Source organism: Actinia tenebrosa, unplaced genomic scaffold (assembly GCF_029948245.1).
Source record: "Actinia tenebrosa isolate PJP-AT-01 unplaced genomic scaffold, QUT_ActTen_1.0 PGA_scaffold4__44_contigs__length_22323623, whole genome shotgun sequence".
NCBI lineage: Eukaryota > Metazoa > Cnidaria > Anthozoa > Actiniaria > Actiniidae > Actinia > Actinia tenebrosa.
Genome location: NW_028292581.1, coordinates 17,784,902 through 17,808,500, shown reverse-complemented (window position 1 = coordinate 17,808,500; position 23,599 = coordinate 17,784,902). Strand labels below are relative to the sequence as shown.

Below are 23,599 nucleotides of genomic sequence, written 5' to 3'. Positions count from 1 at the left end.
ACATGCTCTCTCGGACTACACAGGTATCCCATTACAAGAATATTATACACAGGAATCCCAGTACATGACAATTATGAGGTTTGCCACTCTGCAAGTGATACTAAAACGTATATTTTATCCCAAATTTCATGTTTTCTCTGATATTCAAGTCTAAAACTATTCTAAAGTAATTATTCACCTCAGGCTCAGTAAGTATGAGGAATATAACTAGAATAACAAAAATTATATGTTACAGGTATTCATATAATATGTAGGTACATTGCACAAAATTTGCTTTGCATGAAGGTCTCGAAGACATAAAATAAAATTCCAATTTTAAATAGCATGGTGTTTAAACTGATAATGATCATTGGATAGTACTTGGGGCTGTGCCATATACCACAAGTCAATAAGAAGGAAACTTAAACACTCTGAAATACAGTTATGGTACTGTACTAGCTGATATTTTGTAGGTTAGTCCTTTGTCAGAGTAAAAGAAAAGTAGAAAAAAAGTAACACACAGACTCTAGTGAATGATGCAGTCTTGGATGGAAAAACATTACTTACCCAAAGCCAAAAAGATTATGTATTACAGTGTCACAAGACAAAAAGAAAGACCTCACCCTTAACTACAAATGTGTGTGTTGTGTGGAGGGTAAGGGTCGAACAGGGTTAGGGTTCAGAGGGCTGAGCGGCACATCCCTACCCTAAACGGGCAAGAGTACCCACTCCCCCCGGGTTGTGGTGTGGGTAGACCTCACCCTTAACTAAAAACGTGTGTGTTGTGTGGAGGGTAGACCTCACCCTTAACTAAAAATCTCTTAATCCACATGTCTTAAGATTATAGTTCTGTATCTTAAACTTCTATTTATCAGAGGACGAACGAAGTTGCTTCGCATACTCATAACGATACAACAGATCTTGAAGATATCTAGGAGATAAACCATTCAATACTTTAAAAGATATTAAATCAATCTTAAAAACTATTCTTGTGGAACAAGTAACCAGTGAAGTTCCTTAAGTGTATTACTATTGTGACCAAACTTATGTAGACCACCACACGCGCAGCTGCATTCTGAGCATTTTGCAGCTTATCGATTTCGTATTTAGGTAAAAATCGAGTTTAGAACTAATAAAGGAGTGAACAAAATCTTCATTTGCTTCAGTTTTGCTAATTACGAATTGTTGAAATAAATATGTAGAATGGTTTTATTTAACACGTGAAAGAATCAAACTTAGCCATGAGTTTTAAATTTTTTACTGAGTTCCATTCCACTACACTGGTTTGGATATTTAAAAAACACTTTCTTTCAAGAATAGGATCAAATGACAAAATAAGCGACATAAATTCGTTTAGAAATATGTTTAAATGGTTATTTGTTTTTCGCTAACTTTCTCAGTGAAGTTCTCGATCTCTCCATTATGGATTAATCCACGCGATTGAAGCCACAAGATGTGCATATAAGTTGTGTGACCAGTAGTTTTATTTTGGTCTATGCACCACGTCTTGTGATATATTATTCTTCACACAGACTCCAAAAAACATTTCCGATTGAGAAAATTGCGATTTCTTTCGTATTTCGCATCCAAAATTTATCATTTTGATAGGGATCCCTCCAGTAATGACGTGAAGAGGGTGTTTTCGTGATTGATCCCAAATTTGAACATAAAAGTTTGATCTCGTAAAACGTGTTTTCATCCCCAATCCCATAAGTAATCCCTTCATAATTGAATTTATTCATACGATCCCGAGCCCTCTTCTGTGAACCCTGATTAGTAGTATGTGATCCTGATCCCTATTCTGTGAACCCTGATTAGTAGTATGTGATCCTGATCCCTCTTCTGAGAACCCTGATTAGTAGTATGTGATCCTGATCCCTCTTCTGTGAACCCTGATTAGTAGTATGTGATCCTGATCCCTCTTCTGAGAACCCTGATTAGTAGCATGTGATCCTGATCCCTCTTCTGTGAACCCTGATTAGTAGTGTGTGATCCTGATCCCTCTTCTGTGAACCCTGATTAGTAGTATGTGATCCTGATCCCTCTTCTGTGAACCCTGATTAGTAGTATGTGATCCTGATCCCTCTTCTGAGAACCCTGATTAGTAGCATGTGATCCTGATCCCTCTTCTGTGAACCCTGATTAGTAGCATGTGATCCTGATCCCTCTTCTGTGAACCCTGATTAGTAGTATGTGATCCTGATCCCTCTTCTTTGAACCCTGATTACTAGTATATAATTCCGGCTTGATCCCTGATCCCTCGTCACGAAGCTGACAATCGGTAGCTTTCGTCAAGACGAGAGGCACTGGGCATGAGTTCCAAGATTCCAAGAAAAGTCCAAGTTAGTAGTATAGGGCATACCACTCCTGCTTCACCCCACCAAACACAGGCTTTTCCCACGTCATTAAGATTCGCGTAGTAAGTAAACTTCAAAATCATAGTAATTTTTAAATTACGACCCTGAAGACTTACCGCGCTGACGTAGCGCTGTATTTGCCGGGCGAAAAGGTGTGGTATTGGTTATGCTCGTAATGGTGTCTATAAAATATTCCATTTATATACAATGGACTCGCGAAACATACACACTTTCAGGTACTTCTATATTAGACCTACGAAGGTATTGGGAGACCAACGTAGGAAGAATGAAAAGGTTAGTGGAGAGTAGCATGGAGGAATTAGGTGCCATTAAGGTTTCCGTTGTAGTGAAGGTTAATCTAGCTAAGGATGACACCGAAAACACAGTTTGGTTGCGCACGAAGACGCTAACCATTCTGGAATCGATGGATTTGGATGAGAGGCTATTCTCGCAAGTAGATCCGATATTGGAGTCACTCGCGAAATATACCCGAGAAGGCTCAGGTTGGACAGTAACGGGGATAGAAAATGCTACTATGAATGTTGCTCGTTACACACCGATTAGAGGAGGATCCTACGTACCACTACCTACTTTCATAGAAAGAAAGAAAGCTATAATAAGCGTCAGAAATAAGGATAATGAGTGTTTTAAGTGGGCAATAAGGTCCGCATCATATCCAGTTAAGGAAAATGCTTTTAGACCCTCGAAATATCCTAGCGACGACTTAGATTGGACGGACGTAACATTTCCAATGCAATTGCGTGCGATACCCGACTTTGAGGAAAAGAACGACTTAGCAATAAATGTTTATGGTGTCAGAGAGAAAACCATCGTACCATTACATATTTCAAACAACGAAGGCACGCGGATACACTTATTCTACCATGGTGAGCACTATTCGTGGGTGAAGTCCTTAAGTCGCCTGTTTGCCTCCCACAGTAAAGACGGGCATAAGAGGTATTATTGTGATGTGTGTTTACTACCGTTTAAGGATGTAAAAGCCTTGAAGAAACACGATAAGATTTGTCGAGGAACAGAGGAGCCAGCACAAAGGATTCAATTACCGGAGGACAAGCATTTAGAGTATAACGACCATAAAAGACAAAACCGAGTACCTTACGTAATTTACGCAGACTTTGAGTCGTTGTTAACACCAGAGTACGAAGAAGCCGGACATACCCGGAAGACAGCCTTACACGAGATTTGCTCATTCGGATACGTCGTAGTGAGGTGTGATGGAGAAGCAGATCAACCCGTAATTTACCGCGGACCCAATGCAGCGAAGAAGTTCTTAGAATATTTGGAGGAAGAAGAAAAAGACATCAGAGTCAGACTAACGAGGACTAAGAAAGCCATAGTTACGAAAGAAAACATGAATAATTACCACGCAGCACAGGAATGTCACGTATGTAACCTTGGTTTGTTGAAGTATGGTCGTCGAGTGAAGAAAGCGTGGGATAAGAACGGTGCATACTTAGGAGAAGCACACTTCAAATGCGGCAGATATGCTAAAGAAGGAGAAAAACCCGGTAAACCTTCCACACACTGTTTTCACTGTGGAGAGCCATTAGAAGAAGATTTCTACACGGATAAAGTAATGGACTGTTGTGAGATAACCGGGGAATACAAGGGCGCATCGCATTGGAAGTGTAGATACCGCGTGGATCCAGAGATGGAGATTCCCGTGTTCTTTCACAACCTTCGCGGGTACGATTCCCACCTGCTCTTACAAGGAGTTGAGGGACACGAAGTAAAGTGCATACCAAATAACAAAGAACGGTATATGTCCGTAACGATCGGTAAACTTAAATTCCTGGATTCCCAACAATTCATGGCGGACTCACTTGCTAACCTAGTAAAGTACAACGAGGATTCACCAATTTCAGATTATTACGACGCGGAAAGGAAAGGAGTGTATCCATATGAGTACATGGATTCCTGGGCGCGATTTAAAGAAAAGCAGCTGCCGCCTAAAGAAGCGTTTTACAGCAGCCTGACAGAATCGGGGATATCCGACGCCGAATATGCATACGCACAGGAAGTATGGAAGAAACACGAATGTAAGAACTTAGGAGATTACCACGACGTCTACCTGCTGTCTGACGTTGTACTGCTAGCTGATGTATTTCAGAGTTTTAGAAAAATGTCGATGTCTTATTACGGGTTAGACCCAGCCAACTTCTACACAGCGCCAGGGCTTTCTTGGAGTGCCCTGTTAAAGAAAACAGCTGCGCAGCTGGACTTGTTAACGGACTACGGGATGTACAGGTTTATGGAAGACGGCATCCGTGGTGGTGTTTGCGGGCCCAGTAAACGTTACGCGCGCGCTAATAATTCACAAGTGGAAGAATACGAAGCCGAAAAGCCAACCACTTACATATCTTACCTGGATGCTAACAATCTTTATGGGTGGGCAATGTCCCAATATCTTCCCGTAAGGGACTTCGAATGGGTAGAACCACGCGAAATAGATTACTACATGCGCGTAAAGCCTGATAGCTCTAAAGGATACGTCTTAGAGGTGGACTTGGAATACCCTCCAGAATTACATGACTTACACGATGATTACCCACTTGCCCCCGAGGCAATTGAAATACCATTTGAGCAGTTATCACCGCTACAGAAGCGCTTGTGTCCAAACTACAAGCCCTACAGAAAACTAACCCTAAATTTAATGGATAAGAAGAAGTACGTGGTGCATTACCGCAACCTACGGTTTTACGTACGCCATGGATTACGCGTGAAGAAGATACACCGAGTATTGAAGTTTACGCAGGAGCCGTGGATGCAGCCCTACATTGACTTTAATACCCAAAAACGAACAGCAGCTAAAAACGACTTTGAGAAGAACCTGTTTAAGTTGATGAATAACAGTGTATTTGGAAAGACAATGGAAAACATTCGCAAGCGCGTGAGCATACGTATTGCTAATACCCGCGAGGAAGCTGAAAGGTGCGTGTCACAACCAGGGTTCGTGCGTTACGTAGATATGTTGAACTTCTTCGTAATACACATGAAGAAGGCCAACTTGCTGCTGAATAAGCCCGTGTATACGGGTTTTGCAGTGCTGGAGCTTTCAAAGCTGCTAATGTACGAGTTTTACTATGACAAGCTTAAACTGAAGTACGGTGATAAATGCCGCCTGCTTTACACGGACACAGACTCCCTAATAATGGAAATAGAAACCCCCGACATTTACGATGATTACGCAGAGGACCTAGATGAGTACGATACGTCTGGTTACCCCCGAGAACATCCACTTTACTCCGTGAAGAATAAGAAAGTAATTGGTAAGATGAAGGACGAAATGTCCGGTAAACCCATAGTGGAATACGTGGGTTTAAAGCCTAAAATGTACAGCGTTTTGAAGGAGGACGGCGCGGATACGAAAGCAAAAGGCGTAAAAAAGCATGTGGTAAAGAAACAACTTACGCACCAGTCATACTTGGATGTTTTAAGGAGTCAAGTACCCAAAAAACATCACATGAACTCCCTGCGGTCATTTAAGCATCGAATACATAATGTCACGCAGGAGAAGGTATCCCTATCCGCATTTGACGGTAAGCGATGGATGTGTGATAATGGCGTGCACACGATAGCATTTGGACATCACACAATAAGCAGTTCTTCTTTGACGAACCCACGTGTGGGACCATCGTGAAGATAATACAAGATGGGCTGACTCTTCTTAGCTATTGCACTTTGAATCTGGTAAGTTTCCAAAGACCAATTAGGATCCGTAGCTCTTTTGGATCCTCCTTCTAATTCACCCGGTCCGTAGAGATATCGGACCGTGACGTTTCCTAATTTCTTTTTATGGGGGAAGACCGCCCTCGAACTTCTGACGTAGGACTTGTGTTCCACGTGTTTCTTTTTTATGGCATCCTTGGGTTTCATTCCCGTAGCCCTGGCCACCTCGTTGTTCAAAGCCGCGACGACCTGGGGGAGCCTCTGAGTCCATTCCCTGTTGCGTTTGGAGGGATCTTCCAGCTCTTTCCAATACTGGTACCCAAAGAGGCGCTCGGCCAAGGTCTTATTGAATCTTTCAACAATGCTCTGACCCCTGTGGTACTCAGCTTCGGCTCTCCTAATCTTAGTGCTGTGGTCTTTCAGGGTCTTGTAACCACGCCCATGAACTCCGTCCCCGCATCCACTTGCAGCAGCTTAGGCCATTTCAAAACGCGCTTATAAATCCTACCTAGGGCTTCTGCGACTTCCCCAGAATCCTTGCTGGTTATGGGTTCGGCGTCCTTGTATCTGCTTGCGATATCAACTACGGTCAAAGCGTACCTATAGGTCTTTCTTCTTACCTTGTCGTGCGGTAAGAAAAGCAAATCCGCCTGATGAACTTCATTGGGGGTATTTACGGTGAAGCTGGGCCTGGGAATGTACTTGGGCACGGGAAGATAAACCTGCCAGAGGGTTTGTTTTCTTAGCCAGTTCTTAGCCGTTTCTTCTGATACCCTGGCCGCGGTCGCGAGTTTCTTGATGGCCGACGCTCCTCTCCAATAGCCCTCAGGCCCATAGTAAATCCTCTTGAGTTTGTCCTCTACGCGGCCCATTATATGAATTCCAAAACAAGATTGATCTTACGTCCGTTAAAATCCACCGTCTTTCCGTCCACTTTAATGGTGATGTTTATGCTTTCTACCAAATTAGACAAGTCATAGCTCAAAGAAATGGGAGTGTATTCTACCAGGTCAAATAGATTACCTTGGGGCAGAAACTTGGACATAAGAGAAGACTTTTCTCCATTGTTGTAACTATGGACCAAGTCGCAATAGACTTCATAAGAGGATGCGACTTTCCATTTTACGTCAAGTTGACCATTGATCGTGGTACTAGTAAGGCCCAGGAGTTCTACCAATGGACTGCCCTTTAAATTAGCGCTTCCACTATTTTTCTTGAATTTCATTTCATGGGGTAATCCTGTGGTAAGAGTATATTCATGCTTTGCTAGCTCCTTAGCCAGCGTTATAGGGGTGTAATGGGAATCTGGCAACTTTGGTTTGGTGGAAGTCACAACGACAAAGCCGCAAATCAAATTATACCAAGAATTGTAGAAAGAGCAACTAACCAGCCGAACCTTATGGGCTTTGATGGGAGGATTTAAATACGTGGTAAAGTCATTCTTGTCGCTTTCCAAAAAGACGATCATTATATTAGATGCGCCAAAGCCACGCCTCCGGCCAGCCCTGCGACTCCTACAAAGACCAACTCGCTATCTTTTTGTTTCTTAGAAGGCTGGTAGTAATTCTTAAACTGAGGCCTTTTTAACCCCGTCAATGCCGCTGGGTGCGCCTGTGCATAAAGTTTAAAGGCGTAGTCTGTGTTTTCGAAGTTCTTATCCGTCTGCATTTTGTCTTGGTAGTTCTTGTCCAACGAATCCCTGTAAGCCTGTCTTTTTTCATTCCAAGCCGCCACGTCTCGCTGATATTTCTCCAGCGCTAAATCGTGCCTTTTCCTTTCGGCGGCTAAATCTCCGCTTTTATCGCCTCTGACTAATCTATCCAAATACTGACCACCATAATTAGCTCCAGTGAATGCTAAAGCTGCAACAATTCCGCCTACGACCACGCTAGCCATTATATATTAGAAAATCACACCGTTGGCAGGTACTTTTCCTTCTGTAGGTAATTTCTTAGCATGATAGCCCCGCATACGGCAGCGGTCATCTTAGCAAAGTTACTCAGGTTTTTACTTGGGTCCTCAGTAAGGTCCTCCTTTAGGACTTTCTTACCTACCCAGCCAATACCGGCGATGATGGAGGTTGTGATAGCAGCTTCTTGGACGGCGTCAATTAATTTGGTTGACATTATATTACAAAGCGAGAAGGTTACTCCATTTCAGGGATTTTGCTTTTTCTAACGGGCGGCTCCGTAGGCGTGTAATGCGCTGGCTCCAACTTTACTTTTGGCTTCGTAGCCCGCCATTGTAAGTAGAGGCTGCCTGCTGCTATAGCAACTCCTAACGCGCCAATGACGTACCCAGGATTAATAAAGGATTCCTCTTCTTTCTCTTCCACCTTTTCCTCTTTTTTTGCCTTGTTCTTCCTGTTCATCTCCGCGAGCTTCTTCCCCGCGGCAACTCTGCCTGGAGATTTAGCCTTGGTAATCTTTTGCTCGGGCTGCTCTACCTTCGACTCTGGTTCACTCATTTATATCTAAGGACTTGAAGGACTTGATAAGTAACTTAATAGGACTTGACTAAGTACTTAAGGACGACTTAAGTAAGTACTTGAGGCGACCTGACCAAGTACTTAGGGATGACTTGACTAAGTACTTGAGGCGACTTGATCAGGTACCTCAGTAAGTGCTGCCTGGAAGACCTTTTCGACTTCTCTGTCCTTCTTAAAGTCCTTCCAAGACACCAGTACCTCCTTCAAGTCGACATGCTGAGCTACGTGAAGTGCCGCAGAGGCGACTGCCATTAACTTACCGCACTTCAAAGACAACCACCCACAGGTTATCTTAAGTTCTTGGGCGATGACATAGTCCTCGCTTATGTCCTTCCGCAGTTGCTCTACGTCGTCTATGGGCAGCGCAAGTCCAAGCAATTTAGTCGCAAGTCGGATAGCGGAGTCTGCTACGGCGTCCGTGGTCTTACTTGCAAGGGCAGCCTCATACCTCTTATGGAACTTCTTAACCTCCTCTTCCGACAACTTATTAACCTGCTCATGGGTAAGTTCCTTGCCTATCATTCCTTTACACTTCCCAGATGACACGAGGATGTTAAGTTGTTCCTTAAGGTTACTTTCATCTAACTGTGTGGGGACTTCATCTAAGAGCTGCTCAATCTCCATATACATTAGGAATCAAAGACTTTAAAGATCGCAGATCTTTATGGAATACGGAAACCTCAAAGAGAAGATCATCTTGGAATGTTGGTGCGTCTTTAAATGCCGCATGTATTCGTGTAACTGTTCCTTGGATATCTCACCGCCGTAGTCGCTCAAGATGGTTTCCAGATCAGACTTACTTGGAGTATAAAATACTACGAGAGAGCCTATGTTTTCCCTGAAGGGCTTAGAGACGCTGGTAAGCTGCTGCGAGAGCAACCAAACGCTGATATTGTCGTGTCTACCGCTGAAGGCGAGCTTAACGAGCTCGGAGGTGCGCTCTTTTACGTCGTCCCCGCAGGCAATGTCATCCAGTATGAGTAAAGTCTGTGTATCTTTAGGGAATTGCTTGTGCCAGAACTTAAGATGGCTGGATAACTCGTTAGGGTCTAAGATATCTACGAAGAAGTCGTCGTCTTTCACTCCTATGCCCGTCCAGGTGCGGTTATTCACGTAGGTGGGGCATAATAGCACGATGTAGTCGAAGCGGTATCTAAAGGGTCCTAATAGCTGCTCCACGACGAATTGGGTCTTTCCGCAGCCGGTGGGTCCTACTATCAGAGCGTTACAGGGCATGTGATTCGGGTTCATTTATATCCCTTCTTTCGAAGGGAACTTGTTCCTTGATATATATGGAGCCAGTGGAAGCAGTGCAAAGAATTGTCGCCGACGCAAAAGATAAAAGAGACACCATAGAAATGCAAAGGGAGGAGATAGACCGGCTGCGGGAACGCGTGCAGGAGTTGTACGATGAAATGTGTGGTTTAAAGCGTGCAGAACGGTTTGGCGCGCTGATAACGATGGCAACGTGGGCTAAGGAGTCCGTTAAGGACTTCATGCGATATCCCCTGTAGAATGTTGACGTTTAGGTTAAATCTTTGTTAAGGATGCCTGGAAACTATTTCAAAGAGTGTCTCAGAATGTTGACGTTTAGGTTAAATCTTTGTTAAGGATGTTAAATGGAGGCTAAGATATTGTTAAGTATATATGGACTGCTTGTTGTGTAAGAAGGTGTTCAGCACCAAACAAAGACTTCAATACCACGTTCGTCGCGGCGTTTGTACAAAGAAACCCCTTAGCCGCGCTTGTAAGGATTGCGGTAAGGAATTCAGCACCGTTCAAAAGATGCAACAACATCAGGATAAACGCATTTGTGGGCTTTGTAAGGACTGTAATAAGGAATTCCACAACCCCTTCGAAATGCAGCAGCATCTGAAAAGGGGCGTCTGTAATCGAACCAGACAGTGTAGGTTCTGTAATAAGATACTTAGTAGTCGTCAACGTTTACAGACGCACCGGAGAACGCATGAAGTGAATTATAGGTTTCTCTCCCGCGCTTACGACTTGGAAGGCGTGGATTGCTACCAATGTGCGGATTTGATGTGTCGCTGCCCGCATAAAGAGGATTACTTAAGGAATCGCATAGATTACCATAAGAAGATAGTCCGTACTTTCCCCTCTTTTGAACGCGCCGAAGGCGTTCCGTGGACTAAAAGGGAGTATTGGAGGCAGGAGTGCGATCGTTGTGGTTGTGTTAGAGAAGAGGAACATATCTTCAACTGTCTTAACAAAGATTTAACCTAAACGTCAACATTCTGAGACACTCTTTGAAATAGTTTCCAGGCATCCTTAACAAAGATTTAACCTAAACGTCAACATTCTGAGACACTCTTTGAAATAGTTTCCAGGCATCCTTAACAGAGATTTAACCTTATTGTCAACATTCTGAGACACTCTTTGAAATATATGATACGCAATAGCATTTCTTGGGGCCTTTAATAGTAAAGCAGGGTTTGTGCAAAGAGTCTCAAATCCTGATCTTATTTTTCTTGTTGTTTGTTAGGGATCAACAATACCTCAACAAAACAACAAGAAAAATAAGGACCCCTTTTAAAGCGCCCTGCAGAGCCCTAAGTATATGCTGGCCTACTTCGTGGCATTTCTGGGAGGATTCCTGATCGCCCTTTCAATATATGGACTGTATTACGTGCGAACCACCTGCAGATTGCATTGCGACACCCAAACCTAAACCGCGTAAAAAATACACCTGCCTTCATTGTGGCAGTGCATTCCTTGAAGAATCCTTTGTGGGGCATTGGTGCTCCGCGGATCCTAAAGCGCAGCGGACCCTATTAGACGTCCTTACGAATGCAGAGGACTCTCGGGCTCATACTTGACTACGTCAAATACCCACCTGCCATCCTTTTTACCATGACTCATGACATGGGTAACGTCCTGCCCTTCGATGGCGTACCTTATCCTATCGGGCGCCCAAAGGGTGTATGTTCTTTTTTTATTCTTTAAGACCAAACGCAGGCGGTCGATGTCTTCAAAGACCACGTAATTCTTTATCTCGTAAATCTCCCCCACGGTTAAATCCCTCCAGTGTGTTTGTATGAACTTTAACTCGTTAAATTTATCCTTATCCATTATACCTATGGAATATTCTCAAATGCGTTGCCAGAGTCTGCGCGCTTTTAAAGCGCTTGCAGCACCCGCGGCAGGGCAGGCGAATTCCTTGTGCATACTCCGTGATCTCCCTGCAAATGACATCGTAGTCGTTGCCAATTATTACCATATAGCCGTTTTCTTTATACCTTCGTAACAAGCGGCGTTGATCCTCAGATAATACCCCTTCGCCTTTTGGGGTCTTCAGCTCTACGCAGAAGCCACGGTAACGTAGGTGTGCATTCAAGATGAGCAGGTCGGGTTGACCGCGTTGATATCCTTTCTGCCAGCACTTTATGCGTTTACCGTCCGAATCCTGCAGTTCACCTAAACCAGGGGTCACGAGCATTTGGGGGTAAAACCTGCGGATGTAGTCCACCACCTTTTTATGTAGGTCAAACTCATTTTCTATTTTGAATACCAACTTGTTTGGACCGTCAAACCGCTTTTCTATTGCATACTTACCCGTCTTTCTTAAAGTCGGAAGAACTTCCTCAAAGACCCAATCCTGAAACTCCACGGCTTTTGGCAGCCTGGAGCTAAATATTAGCTGATACAGACCAGGTTCGGATATAAACACGGAATGTGGTTGCGTAGTAGGGGAGCGGCGATTTGAAGCCCCTTGTAGATCAACCCATCTTTTCTGGTATTTCTCAGATACGTGTGCTCTAATTGCATCTCTGGGGCGCTCATAGCCCAACGCCAAGGCCACCTCCTTTGCCTTAAAGTACAGTTCGTTGCCTTGCACTATGCATTGCAGTTTGGTGTCGTTGTTTTGAAATACGCGAAGCATATTATACGTAAGGAATATTTTAATAAGCAACGCTCTTTAGCTGATTCATTTCCACGCTCAGTTGCGCGTCAGACACGACGAAGACGTAGCAGTTTATTTTGTCGCCGTCGCTCGCACTGGCGTTCTTGGTGCGCTTGATCTCCAATGTTATGCCATCCTGCGTATTTACCAACCGCAAGCCCTGGCCATGTAGGTCTTCGTCGTTAATGGTGCGCATGTCAATCCACAGCGCGTACTTATCATTAAAGAATTCCTCGGGACTTACCTGGTCGCCAAACTTACGCTTTACTTCTCTGTACACGTCTGCAGGCTTTATTCCCTGCGAGTAGCCCTTGTTTGGAACCCCGTTAATATTCACGCCGACGTTAGTAATGTTGGGGTTGTGAAAGGCTTCGGAGTCGCGCTTACCGGCCTCATAGGGCTTAGCAAACACCAACATCAACCCCGTGAGACTTCTTCGGGGGAGGTTAATGCTTTGGTTGATAACCTCATCCGTCTTATCCAAGAAGCTAAATGTCTTATACATCACTACGTGGTCGTAAAGGAATGCCTTGCCAGAGCTGTACTCCATGCCAGCGCTACGGGCCAGCTCTTCGCTGTACACGGTCTCATACTGCAGCTCTAAGTTGGTGATAGAATAAGGATCAACAGCCCCGCTAATTGCGCTGTCCATTCCTCCTATGACGTTCGTAGTGTCCGCCAAGGTTACTTCAAACTGTAACTCGGATAACTGCCTGGGGTAGTACACACCATGACTCGTAATTACTTCGAAATCCAAAGGGATAACGTACTTGCTACCATAGGCGGTCTTTACCCTTGTTGCGTCTGCTACTGCGGTTGCTCCACTGGAGTCCGTAGGCGCGGGGTTAGTATCGCTGCGAAGCTTACGAAGAATAACGCTTCCAATTCCCTGCTCTATCTTTTGTGCACGGTCAAAGGCTGTTAGCCACAGATCCTTATACGTGGTGTACAAATCGTACCTATTCAAATCCAAGAGGGATTCCCCTGCGAACTTGATTCTCATCTTAGAAACGAGGTTCCTACCCACGTTATTGACGGTATAGCGCTTGTCCTTGGTGCTTGGTTGTATTGCTAGGTCAAACCTTAAGGCCAAGGTACCAGGAACCAATACTAGGTTATCCGTTAGGCGGGGCACGCCTACATACAGCGTCTCCCCTGGCTTTGCGCTACTGGGGGTAAAGGTGACCCGGTGAAAGGTGCGTTCTGCTTTCAGTCCGCCAACCTGCTTAGGTAATGCGTTGGGATTTAACTTTGAGCTTATCATATATAATGGAAGTAGAAGGAACAGACCCCGACTTCGATCCCACCACTGAGGAAGGTCAGGCTGACATTAACGACGGTGATGAAGAACCGCTGCTTCCCACCCAACAAGTCGACGATTCCCTAAGGGATAGGATTGCAAAGGCCCTAAGACATCCCAAAGCACGCGAGTACACGTTTCCGCGTGAGCACATAGAGCTTCAAAACATGGGCGAGCCGGAAGCAGCCGCGCGGGAAACCGTAGAGTGGGCAATGCAAGAGCTAACGCAGCGTTATTCCCGTTTCGATGCTGACGACGTAAGGCTCACAGAACGCGGAAACAAAGTCCTCATAAGCGTCCAAGACCTGAGATTTCCTGACAAAAACCGCTGGACGAAACCGCAACCCCTCTTTGATGAGAATGGTGACGTTAGGGGCGACGTCTCAAGATTAAAAGGCTTTCAGCAGGCTACTAGGAGCATGTTAGAAAGGTTGGAAACCCCGAACGAAAAGGTCGCGCTAGAAAGGCGCGCTATCGAACTGCAAAAGGCGCTGGAAGAAAAAGATGCAAAGTACAAGAAGCAAAGCCAACTACTCGCTAATGCTGAGAAAAAGTTTAGTCAACGAGACGTAAGAATGGAAGAAATGACGAAACACTTAGATCAGGCTTTACGTGATCGGGATAAGGCAGAAAGAGCCTTGGAGGAGGCTAAGAAATCACATACCTCAACGGGGGCGTTAGAAAAAACGCTAAAGGAAAAGGAGTTAAGCTATAAAAAGCAATTGCTGCGGCTGGGTCAAAGTAAAGACGAAAGCATACTGCAAATTAAACGAGAAGCTGAAAAGGCTTTAGATGAAAGGGATACAGCCCGACAGGCCTTCAGGCTTGCCTTAAAAGACCTAAACATGAGTCAGGAGGAAGTTAGAAAATTACAAACCACCATAGAGGGGTCTTTAGTAGAGCGGCGGCAGTTGATTGCTGAAATCAAGATTAAAGAAGAGCAAATCCAGCAAAGGACTCAGGCCATTGAAGATTTGGAAAAAAACATATCCGAAAAACAGGAAATAATTAATGACCAAACTCGTTCCGAAGAGGAAAGGGAAGCAGCTCAAAGGGAAGTAGAAACCCTTCAGGAGAGAGTTGCGGAATTACAGGCGCAAAAAGAAGGCTTGGAAAGGGAGCTGGGGCTTACCACCAAGGAAAAGGTAAAAAGAGCCCTTTTGAAGTATGGTCTGCCGCTGGCATTTGCGGTCGCTATTTCGAGCGTAGTAGGCGTGATCTTGTCCGCGCTTAAGGCTACAGGCGCGGGCGTAAAGAAATTAGGCAATGGGCTGACGGACTTGGGAAAAAAGATGGCAGCCGGTCTTCCTGGGCTGCTGTGTAGCGTTCTTGGCCTGGCACTTAGGGTCGGCGGAGAACTGTTGAAGTTCGTGGGGAATAACATTTGGATCTTGGTTGTCGCTATTGGGGTGGTACTCCTGAAGAAGATGAAGGGCTAATCTTGTTCGAGTATTTTACTGGCGGCTTATCATCATCGTCAGACGCCCGAGGTGTTCTCGACTGCGGATAAGTAAATATGGTATTCGCGCCGCCTTGGTAATGCGGAACTAGGGGTATGGCAGTCATAGTGCTAATGGTCTTATGACTCCAAGTAGCATCCGTCGGAGGAGTGTTGGATCCTGAATAAGTAGCATTTATCAAAGTGTAAATATTAAAATCACTTGCCATGCTGATATTAATCTGAAGCTTTGCGTATTGACAATTAGCTATCATATGAAAAGTTACCGGTATCATCTACGCGTATCTGCAGCTTTACCTTTCCATGGCAATCGGCGACCATGTGGAAAGTCCAAACCGATAGATTTTCGGCGCTGGCTGGGTTGGGCTCTACGGAAAAATGCACAGGCTCCCTGTTGTTCGTCTTCGCACGCATATGTTGTAGTACACCGTTCGCATCCAGGAAGCGAAAGCCGACGTTGGCGTGGCTGCTCGTGCCAATGCAAATAGTACAAAGGATTAACTTCTTTCCCGAGTAGTTCAAATTCACGGACATACCCGCGACATCAACCCAAGATGGTAGGGTATATTTTTTCTCACCTGTGTAAGTCGTATAAACACAATCTACTCCAGCTACGTAGGGGTTGTTCATCGCCATATATAATAGCTCAGACCAATGCTTGCAGCTGCTAGGCCGGCTTTTAGTAGGTTATGGTCATATTCCTCGGTAACCTTCTTTACTGGTTTCTTTGGTGGCTTTTCTACGTACGCCTTTTTTAATGGTTTTTCTGCGTGTTCCTTTTTTGGTTTCTCTACGAAGTGAGTAATGCCCTTGGTCATGTCAGAGTTCACGTCATTCACCCCAAACTTCATATCCTTAGTAGCTCGCTGCAGCTTGTTGTTATAACCCACAACGGAATTGGCGTTGATAACCAAATTACTTGGCATTAACCAACAACCAGGCGACAAAGCGTAATCCAGTCGCACTTTAGACTGCTGCACCGCTAATTGATATCTCTGCACCGATTTAGATATGTCATTTTCTATTATTGCGGACTCAAATAAAGTTAGGAATTCTTGTTGCGTTTCCTGTGAAGCGCCTTGGGATCCAACAATGGGGCTGCGGGTATTTACCTGCGCTCCCAGGATGCAGTACACGAATGCCTCTATGCTGCGGTTAATCCTAGCGAAATTTCTTAAACCTTTTCCTTTCATTAACACGAACGGATCCCAAGTGCCGGGGTAGTTCGTTTGAATTCTAGTAATTAATGAATTATTGCCCTTATCACCACCCATATCGCTAAACTCTAACTCATCACTTGGATATTCCTGATGCCCATAATCGGCCGGCTTCTCATCGTTAGTACCCCAAACGTAAACTATGCCCAGTCCATGCGTCTTACCCTCCTTATAACGAAAGTCTCTTCGCTGCGGTTTAAACTCATTAATTAACCTCTCCATGGCTGCGGAGTCGTAGCGGTTATTCATCGAATTAAACACCTCATCTCCTGGTAGGGATACGTTAAGCTCCTTCAACAACCTCCTCACCGTAAAGGCGACGTGAAACCGCATAAATGAAATATGAAACATGTCCGCGGCAACACCACAACCTTTAGTGGCAGCCCAAATAGCAAAGTTTAACTGCTGCGGCCAATACCGCATGTTGGGCCCTGCTAACCATTCCCTGGCCTCTTTACCCGACGTATGCTTCAACATCGTCTCTTTAAAGATATCCCTTACTACTATGTTAAACGATTGCTTACCCACTGGAATCTCTAAATGCGTTACCAATTTTTCGAAGTTGTTTACACCACCTTCAGCATCGTAAAATGGGTAATCCTCCTTGGTCATTAATAGATCCCTTGGGAAATTGGGTGGTACTTCTTTATGCACCGGTGTAGGCTTGGGTGCCGGCTTGGCGGTCGCCTTTGGCTCCAAGTCCTCATTGCTGTACATTCGGGAGCCTTGGTAATAAATGCCATCGGGTCTTCTCTCAAACTTACTAGGGTCTGCATGTGGGAACATCTTCCTAAATGCTCTCCAGTTGGCGTAGTTACGTTTGTCACCATGGGGCCACTCCTCAATATCATTCCCAAAAGCGTCGTACATTAGTATATAATGGATGTTATACCATCAGCACCTCCACTTTATCCTGATCTACCTAGGGAGGGACCTAACGAATTAAACGCCGAAAACTTCCGCTTGAATAAGGCAAATCTAATCCTCGCTTACTTAGAGGGTCAAACAAAGCACTATGAGGAAGTCAGGAAAAAGTATGTTAGAGCCCGAAGCATACTACATAAAATAGCGATAACTTCCGGCTCCATGTCCGTGGCGTTAACAGGCACTGGCGTTGCTACCTCACTTACCGGACCTGGAATAGTCGTTGGCGTTCCTTTGGCCGGCGTTGGAGCCATCTGCGGCATTGTTTCCGCTGTTACGACAGGCATCATGAAGCAATTGTCCGGTAAGATATCCAAGCACGACACTCATATAGCCCTAGCAAAAGCAAAGGCTAACACCATCGCCGACTTGGTGTCTCAGGCTTTGCGGGACCGCAAAATCGACGACGTGGAGTTCTCTTTGATCCTCGCGGAGGAAAAGAAATACGGGGAGTTAAAGTCGGGTAATAAAAAAACAGTCGTAAAAGATCTTTCCGAGGAATCTCGCAAAAAGATCTACCAAGAAGCGAAAGAGGAGCTCCAAAGAAAGCTCGCTCAGTAGACATCTGCTTTGAAAAGAGCGTAGGTGGATTTCGGCTGCACATTTCATCTTCTCGGAATCCATCCTAACAGGGGGTGGTTGGAGTCAATTTTGTAAAATATTTCGTAAATTACGTCGGGGTAATAAGGAATATCCTTATCCAGCCGACAAAACATCCACTCGGCTCTGCTCATATCAGAAACCTCGGGAATAGACTTACCGGTAATTTCAGACAAAAGATAGGGAATAGCTTTGTAATATTTCCCTAGCTTTAATTTTTTCAGCGTTTTCCTTAAACTTTGCGGGGTTTGCTCTTCTAAGTGGTCTATGATTTTCTTCTTTACTTGCTCGTCAAGATATACCGGTCGATAACCTTGGATATGACTCATCCAGTCCCTAAAGTATTTTATTCTCTTATAAGGTGTTTTCTTACGACCTCCATTGGCGTAATACTGCTCTCTGGTAGCATTTGGTACGGCATTACGAATATTCTTACCACACTCGTAACACTGTGCTGACGTGTCATCTTCTATTTGCATTTTCTTACCACAACACCAGAAACCCTTGGGTTTTGGAATGATTACCTTAGGTTGTAGACAAATTATACAGAAGCCGTTCACAAAACCTTCACACCTATGCATATATGACAGCGATATTTTAACATAGCATGTCGCACCTCTTCGCCCGGCAAATACAGCGCTACGTCAGCACGGTAAGTCTTCAGGGTCGTAATTTAAAAATTACTATGATTTTGAAGTTTACTTACTACGCGAATCTTAATGACGTGGGAAAAGCCTGTGTTTGGTGGGGTGAAGCAGGAGTGGTATGCCCTATACTACTCAAGTTTTTCCGGTTTCGTTTTATTTACTAGTGACGCTAGAGGCGTATTGTGCTAGAAGGCTTTCAGTCGTAAACTTTTTATAAGTTTTTTTAAAAAACGTTTCTATACCTGGATGGCTTACTACGTGCGCTCGATGTTCTTGTCTTACAAGGAAAATAACTACGTTAAAGAAAAGTTACTAGGAGAAGGTGCTTTTGGCAAAGTGTGGAAGGTGAAAGAGAATGGCAGGACAGGCCGTGTTTGCGCACTGAAAAGAATCGAAGTTGAAAATACTGACAAGAATGCAGTTACAATGGTGAGAAATGAGATTAGTATCTTGACCCAGTGCAGCCACCCGCATATCGTACATTTCTACAGATCCGATACAACCGAATTTCTTGGACTAACCTCTGTTCTGATTTTGATGGAGTACTGTGAAGGCGGAAATCTCAACACACGTCTAGCAAGACCGAGTGATAGCGATACTAACCTACAATGGATGAAAGAGTTGGCCGATGCTATGTGTTACCTACACTCCAAGGACATCGTTCATCGAGATCTGAAGCCAGAAAACGTATTACTGACCGGTGATGATTGCGTCAAGATGGGGGACTTTGGTCTCGCCAGAGAGTATGCAGCTCTCAAACAAGACAATGCCCGACGATCAGACAGAGTCCTTGTGTCTTATATGATGAATATGTACATGAATACAGTCGCAGGATCAGGTGCATGGATGGCACCCGAGGTGTCTGACGGACACTATACGGAGAAAGCAGACATCTTTTCGCTCGGTACGATATTCTACTCCATTGTTGAGCGAAAGAGCCTGATCGTTGGTGACAAGAAATACTTCGGATCATTTGTCAACACCCGTGGCCAAGAGATCGGCCTTGGCATGGCGATGAAAAGTGATTGTAATATTATGGTGCCGCTGGATGGATTGCCACGCTCTACGAAGGAACTGCTTCGTGATATGCTAGATTACAACCCCAGGAACAGACCCAATGCAGAAGAAGTACTTGAAAAGGTGGAAGCAATCATCAGTAACATCAAGCCCAAAGAAGAACAAACCACTCAGCCGACAAGCTCATGTTGTTTTTTTTTGATAATTATTTTATTTTTATTTTTTATCTTCCCGTTAATACGGGAGCCTTATAACTGAACTGCAAAAGGACGCTCCTTGCATTGCATGCTCCGTCTTATAGACCGGTTTCAGAGTCGTTCAACTCAGAGGAATTTCAGTTCCCATGAGAGTAAGGTTCTGTTGTTTTGTCCTCTGGCTTGGACTGCATTGGGAATATATCCTGCAGGGGGTCTATATACAAGTTGTCTAACTTTTACTGTGAATTCATCTTATCGGGCAACACATGTTTAATTTTTCCCATAGTATGTAAGCACACTTCAGTTTTTTGCACTATGCATCACAATATTAGCAGTTCTACTCCGGCTGACAAAACTTTTAAAACAACTTTTTTGAATGAAATTCGACATTGCATTTCAGAATAAGAAGAATGTTGTTATAACTAAAGAATAGAATTAATAGAATATAGAATTCTTGGTAAAAGCTGTTAAATAAATAATGACCAATGCTGGTTATCCAATCAAAGCGAAGTTGTTTGTTCAGTCTACCGTACCCCACAATTACTCACTAAACTCCCACTGAGTAATGTAGGCCCAAATGAATTCAAACAATACTAGGTTTTGCTCATTTGCATTAGAATCGGCTCATAATTTGCTTGGCCTAATTCCAAGAAATTTCGTTTTCTCATTTCGAATTTTCAGTCTTCGTCGTTCAAGTGGTTTTCAAAAGAGTCAGTTATCCTAAGAACTATTACTGGCCGTTTTCACTCATTCCCAAGAGAATGAAATAACAAAAGACACGGCGCCGCGGCCATATTGGATGATATAACAAAAGAGACTAATGACGAATCTTTTGTTAAATTCATCCAACATGGCGGCCTTGAAAACCATCAATACAGCTTATATTATTTGCTTAGGTGATAGAATAGTTCTTAGTGATATTTGGCAAAAAATAAACCCCGAAAGAAAACGTTAACCGAACTGATGAAGTCAAGCGGCGTAGCGGGGAGAAAAAATCGACCTTGCGTGGAATTCATGCATATGCATCGAGGTGTATAATCGATACAATACAGAAACGTTTCTTTTAAATGGCTCTTTTGATCATGCAGAGGTTAGGGATCCAAACACAGGGAGTCCACAGGGGGAGATATAAAAATGTAACATGTAGAGTGGGGAATTAATTCAGCAAACAATGCAATATTCTCTGTTGGGATCCCTGTGTTAAAGCATATGGCAGAGAAGAACTAGGGACGCTTCGTCTTTTTTTGTCAGCATTTAGTGTTCTCCAGGCTTGTTGTGTAAGGTGTTATATGATTAGCTTTATTCGGGTCTATGCACCACGTCTTGTGATATAATAGTCTTCACATAGACTCCAAGAGAAGCGGACCGAATATCCCCGATCGAGAAAAGTGGGATTTTTTTGTATTTCACATCCAAGATCATTTTGATAGGGATCTATTCAGTATTTACCCTGTGTCGACACTTCACACTCGGTAGCTTTCGTCAAGACGAGAGGCACTGGGCATGAGTTTCAAAATTCCAAGAAAAGTCCAAGTTTTCCGGTTTCGTTTTAATTACTAGTGACGCTAGACGTAATGTTCTAGAAGGCTTTAACTGATAAATTTTTTAAATGTCTCTATACTCGGATGGCTTCCCCTAATGCTCTTGTTTTACATTGCACTGTATCATTGGTATCGAGATAGACACCATTAGAAAGCGTTGGTAAAGTTGATGAACTCTTGTAATATTATTTGAGAGAAGATTAGGTTAAGGTCACGTGACCCGAATGGAAGAGACTGCTGAAATTCTCTAGAGTGCTACAGCATCTAAGCAGGTGGGCAGTCTGATTGGTTATTTTCGTTTTGAATCCTCTACTTCACCACGAGCAAAGGCGAGAACCCTTCGATACATTGACCTACCAATTCAAGTTTAAAGTTCAATAATTTAAGGTTCTGAAAATGTTTTCAGTCAAAAGAAAATACTACACCCAAGTAGCAGTGCTAGGAGCAGGCGCTTTTGGCAAAGTGTACAAAATTCAACAGTTTGACTGAGGCACTCTAAGTCTCCCCCAATTAAGGAAACATTTTGCTATTAGGACACTTTCACCACAGAGCATCATCATTGGTAGATAAAAGCGTATTTCCTTTTAGCGGAAACGTCAGAAGACCATTCTGCCACGCAGATACACTAGGGAAATAGAGGGACTGCTCGCAGTTTGGTCGGGTGGTGGGGTCGGAAATTTGAAACCAAATCGCATTTATTTGAAATCCTTTGAGCCAAATAAACTCCATTCGAGTTTAATTTTCTCGTAGACCGTTTAAACAAAATCCCTCAAAACCGAGGCACATCACAGCTGGATGGAACGTTCTTTGCTCTGTATGATTTTCATGCAAAAAGAAGAGACAGAAGGTTCAAAATTTCGGGTGCAAATACGAGGTGGTGATCGATCCGGAGATCTAAGCTGCCTGTCTTATCTAATTTTTCCAATAGGTGAGCGATAAACCATCTAACTTTTGAAGCCCCAAACGAGCGTTTTTGAGGCTTTTTCGCAGAAGAAACACTTCAAGATACATAATAAACTATCGATCTTTATTTCAACATAATTCCTTTTTCAGACCGACTACTGAAGAGAGACTTTAGGAGCAGAATTTGAACTCTATCGATAAACAGCTATCTCTTTGCCGCAAGGTTCCCGAACCAGAGAAATCCGAAACCACTAATACTTAGAGTGGTAAGCCTGTTACTCCTGACCCCAGGAGCGGGTGGTAGCTACGGTAATCATTAGACGAAACGCGCCTGCTTGTCCATCTTACCAAACTTTATTGCATAACCTTATACAATCAACGAACCACTGTGTTCATACGTTGCGTTGGTGAATGGCGGTTTTCTATATAAACGATAAAGTTCCTAAATCAGTTGCTTACAAATGCTATAAATTACCAACGATATAAACTTACCGAACTATTTGGGAATTCTAGCTACCAATAAACACAGAAAACAACAAGCTTTCTCGCACTCCATGTGCTTGACCGCTACCCTTTTCTCACATGCCATGTGCTTATCACGTGACGTACCTTACCATTACGTCATAATATACCTATGGTAGCCACAAAGCCTGTGCATATCCCAAGCGGAAATTAAAGTTTTCATTTTTCAATTATCACACGTGATAGGAGGGACTAAAATATATCCAATGAAATCAAACTTTGAGTTGAAAAACTTGTCTTCCTTACACTGACCCCTGACTCGACAAGAACCCCTCAGCAGTACTTTACTTTTAGAACTCAAATCAACGTTTCGGTTAAAAATGAGTTCAACAACTGTCGAGGTAAATGGGAAGACCTACACTTATGAGGGGTTACTTGGAAGTGGCTCTTTTGGTGTAGTACATAAAGTGAGACCAATTTTATACCCCTTCATGCCAGGCCAAGCTTACGCGTTGAAAAAGACAGATATAAAGCCGAGTTTACCGTTACAAAAAGTGCTACAGGAGGTAAATATTTTGAAAAGCTGTAACCACGGCCATATCGTACGTCTTTTTGATGTGAGCATTCAACCGTTTGGCGCTGTTCTGATGTTGATGGAATACTGTGAAAGCGGAAATCTCAACAGTCGTCTAGCAAGACCAAGTGATAGCGATACTAACCTACGATGGATGAAAGAGTTGGCCGACGCTGTGTGTTATCTACACTCCAAGAACATCGTTCATCGAGATCTAAAGCCAGAAAACGTACTTCTGACCAGTAATGGTACATCAAGTTGGTGGACTTTGGTCTCGCCAGATTTGCACCGGTTCCTTTCCATATTAGCCCAGCTTACATGA

The 23,599-nt window shown here is 43.8% G+C and overlaps 3 protein-coding genes across 3 annotated transcripts; all 3 read left to right on the top strand.

Moving 5' to 3' along the window:
- The first annotated feature begins 2,646 nt into the window (after positions 1-2,646).
- LOC148907366 (uncharacterized) lies at positions 2,647-12,165 on the top strand. Its single transcript, XM_089036847.1, has 2 exons — positions 2,647-5,874; positions 12,103-12,165. The coding sequence occupies exons 1-2, from the start codon at positions 2,647-2,649 to the stop codon at positions 12,163-12,165; spliced, it is 3,291 nt and encodes a 1,096-aa protein (XP_088892973.1).
- A 6,651-nt stretch (positions 12,166-18,816) lies between these two features.
- Positions 18,817-19,858, top strand: LOC116303741 (serine/threonine-protein kinase 35-like). The gene has a single exon (XM_031713326.2). It carries the CDS (start codon positions 18,830-18,832, stop codon positions 19,856-19,858), a length of 1,029 nt encoding a protein of 342 aa, XP_031569186.2. The 5' UTR covers positions 18,817-18,829.
- A 3,225-nt stretch (positions 19,859-23,083) lies between these two features.
- LOC148907365 (serine/threonine-protein kinase 33-like) lies at positions 23,084-23,599 on the top strand. The gene has a single exon (XM_089036846.1). The coding sequence runs from the start codon at positions 23,084-23,086 to the stop codon at positions 23,597-23,599; it is 516 nt and encodes a 171-aa protein (XP_088892972.1).

Bases quoted from the DNA above. Each gene is read 5' to 3' on its own strand.
- LOC148907366 (XM_089036847.1), top strand. From the start codon at position 2,647: ATGGAGGAATTAGGTGCCATTAAGGTTTCCGTTGTAGTGAAGGTTAAT. The intron at 5,875-12,102 runs GTATCCCTATCC...TCTTTCTTAAAG, and splicing joins ATAATGTCACGCAGGAGAAG to TCGGAAGAACTTCCTCAAAG.
- LOC116303741 (XM_031713326.2), top strand. From the start codon at position 18,830: ATGGCTTACTACGTGCGCTCGATGTTCTTGTCTTACAAGGAAAATAAC.
- LOC148907365 (XM_089036846.1), top strand. From the start codon at position 23,084: ATGAGTTCAACAACTGTCGAGGTAAATGGGAAGACCTACACTTATGAG.